Source organism: Cyprinodon variegatus, unplaced genomic scaffold, assembly GCF_000732505.1.
Source record: "Cyprinodon variegatus isolate N-32 unplaced genomic scaffold, C_variegatus-1.0 Scaffold0, whole genome shotgun sequence".
In the NCBI taxonomy this organism is placed as follows: Eukaryota; Metazoa; Chordata; class Actinopteri; order Cyprinodontiformes; family Cyprinodontidae; genus Cyprinodon; species Cyprinodon variegatus.
Genome location: NW_015150453.1, coordinates 1208661 through 1211876, shown reverse-complemented (window position 1 = coordinate 1211876; position 3216 = coordinate 1208661). Strand labels below are relative to the sequence as shown.

Sequence of the window (3216 nt, the reverse complement as noted above, 5' to 3'; positions counted from 1 at the left end):
GTGCTTTTTGATTTAGCATCAGCTTCGTTTTTACTCTCACAAGCAAAGTTTGGCCTCAAAGGTTCAGATGCAAACACTGCTCCTATAAAGTTCAACTTCACAAAATAACACTCACTATACCGCCAAACGTATTGGGTCACCTCTCCAGATAATTGAATCCAGTTGATCCAATCAGTTTCATGGCCCCAGGTGGATAAAATCGATCAGCTAAGCTGCAGCTGCTTCCACAAACAGTTCAGGAAATTTAAGCTTGCTAGTGCCATCTGAGAAACTACCTGCCATTAAACATTTCAAACAGTTTCTAAAGGTTTTACAACAAAGTGAACATGAATGGAAACAACAACACCCCAGTAATGAAGTGGTAGGTTTAGTAAAATCATAAAGCAGGGACAGCAGTTTTGCTGTATGCAGAAAGAAGAAACTTCCAGAAGCTGCATCAAAGGCTTACAATACAAACTGCTGGACCGTGCAGAGTTTTATACAGGAGAACAGCAGAAAACCTTTAGTTTCTTAGAGTAAACCTTCCTTCTAGATTTTGTCATATCTCTATTCAGGTGACTCTAAATTCAGATGCTATATTTTTGTTCTGTATTCCGTGAAAATGATCGACATACATTAAAGATTCCCAAACTCGTTTATAATAGAGCTGATATCCTTGGATTTAAAATGCTCAAAGGTTTCTTGCTCACTTTTACCTTTGTTGCAATGCTTTTCATCCATTAACATTCAAAACGTGGTTCATAAACAAATGTCTGAGTCAGGGGCGTCAGCTGACTCAATACTATACAGGGGCACAATAGGGCACAAAAAATGTTTTGGGCAATTATTTCTTCAAAAAAAGCATGGGTACAGATAATTAAAGCAAGCATGTGAGCAAATATTTATAACACTTATTATTATAAAGCGTCATAAATAAATTGTGCATTCAGATTGTTATTTTATGCATCATTAAATATCTACCTGAACCAAACAGAATTAAATCGGCCCACTTGCGAACTTAACTGTATCTCTCTAATCTACTACTGATGAAGGCACAATTTATCTTCATTTAATATCTGTCAGCAAACATGAACCTGAAAACTGAAAACTTGAAATATGCAACTGTAAAAGGAAAAACTAAAAAACACCTCTACATACATACATGTCTATGTTTCTCATTACTATTTGGGCCCATCCTATGATGGTGTGATGGTGATGATCCTATGAGGTGTGTATACCATAGCCAGAAAGATGGGAGAGCTGGATGTTCATTTTTTTTAACAGTAAACGGTAGCGTCGAGGCTTCATTTTTGCAAAGCTGCCGATCAATTGTAACTGGCTTAAGAGTTCTCCTCTCTCAACTCCGTTTTGAGTGCGGAGCTGTGAAAGTGGAAAATGAATTAATTAAAAAATCGGTGCCCCAGGCACCACGGATCCACAAAGGGGCACATGCCCCTGTGAAAAGGGTCCGTCGACGCCAATGGTCTAAGTATTCCTCGGAAATTCTGCTCTCTGAGCAACAGTTCCTCCCCGTTCTGGAAAACATCTGCTAATCACAGTTCTACGTATTGCTGTCATTTTCTTGCTCCTCCAGGAAGCACCTGCCTTGACTGCTCTGCCTGCCTACAAGACAACGTGCCCACTTTCTCTAATTAGAGAACATCAATGTGAGGTAGAGCGCCATCATTTGTTCTCAAAATGAGGTCAAGTGGCTTTTTTAGCAGCTAATCTGCACAGTGACAGCAACTGTTTGTTTTTCATCTAATGTCCAAACCACAAAATGTGTTTCTCAACCATGAGATGTCTAATATTTCGTGTTGAAAAAGCAACGTCAAGAAAATGGACTTCATCCACTCAGGGAGAGCTGACGTCCAAGTAAAGGCAAGTGTCTTAACCACATAAGTGGATAATCCAGGTCCAGATTTGCCTGGATTATGCCTTGATTTCCTTTATCCTGTTCATCAAACAAGGTGATTAGCGCCTTGCTGGACCTGGATTATCCACCTCAGCCTAAATATGTCCCTTCTCTGGACATACAACTAATATTTCATAACAAAATGCCAAGGGTAATATTTCATCACATATATAACTGTACTTGACCTTGGAATTCTTTTAATAAATCATATAGAATCTTTAAGTAAGAGGAAAAAGAAAAAAACTGTAGTAAATGTAACATTTTAATAATAATTTGATTCATTAAAGTTTTAATTCTACATACAGAATGTAGCACATAATTACACTCTAAGTATATTGAGACCAAAAACACCTTTTAATTAAATACAAGAGGTATCACGGCATCAATTAGTACTCATGGCAGTACTTGGGGACGCATCCGTAGATAAATCCTGATGACTGCAGAACTAATTACCGCACAGCTCAGCCCTGATATATGAGGGCCCATGTGTTTTCCTGCAGATGGTAACTAAATCATGTCTAGTGATGATAAAAAGCAGTAGGTATGATTATAGCAGTTGATCTGCTTTGTGATCACTGACTCACCACTATCTTGGCATCTCGGACGGTGTTTTCCGGCACAGTGACCCAGTATTCAGGCTGCTCCCAGTGGGGCGGCTGGTTGTGAACGTTGGTGATGATGACGGTTAGCTCCACAGAGCTGCTGCGGTCTCCTCCGTCTGACGCCAAGATCTGCTGGTTGATCCTGGACGTCTGCAGGGAGGTACAACAAAAAAGATACTGAGTTAAATAAAAAAAATAATATAATAATAATTTTATATGCAGCTTTAGGAGAAGCTGCATATAAGATGTTTTTGAGAAGATTCTTTTGTTGGGGAATGTTGGCCTAGTGGTAAAAGCATTGCGCTTATGCTCTGAGAAGGTTGCAACACTGGAAAAAATCTAAATCTAAATAAGTAATTATTTCTTAAAATAAGTGCATTTATTCTTGGATTGAGGAGATAAAAGAGACATCTTACCAATGGAACACGACAATTTACACTGTAAGAAAACACAATTGCATTGTCTTATTTTAGGTGCATATTATCCAATTATCTTATTTTAAGAGGAAAAACACTCATTCCATTGGCAAACTAACTCATTTACCTACTTTAATTAAGGGTAAATACACTTAATTTAAGAAATTTGTACTTGTTTCGAGATTGTTTTTCCATTGAAGTACCCGGTTAGATCCCCATAGCCTCCACTCTGGGTTCCTGAGCAAGACCCTTAAAGGAGAAGTTCGGTTTTTAACACTTTTAGCCCATTTTCTGTAGTGTCCAG

General features: G+C 38.4%; 1 protein-coding gene across 1 annotated transcript in view; it reads right to left on the bottom strand.

Moving 5' to 3' along the window:
- Positions 1-3216, bottom strand: part of LOC107081697 (neural-cadherin-like) — a 239960-nt gene that overhangs the window by 85545 nt on the left and 151199 nt on the right. The window contains exon 12 of the mRNA XM_015369928.1: positions 2479-2646. Coding sequence (XP_015225414.1) covers positions 2479-2646 — 168 coding nt within the window. The remainder of the gene's footprint in view (positions 1-2478; positions 2647-3216) is intronic.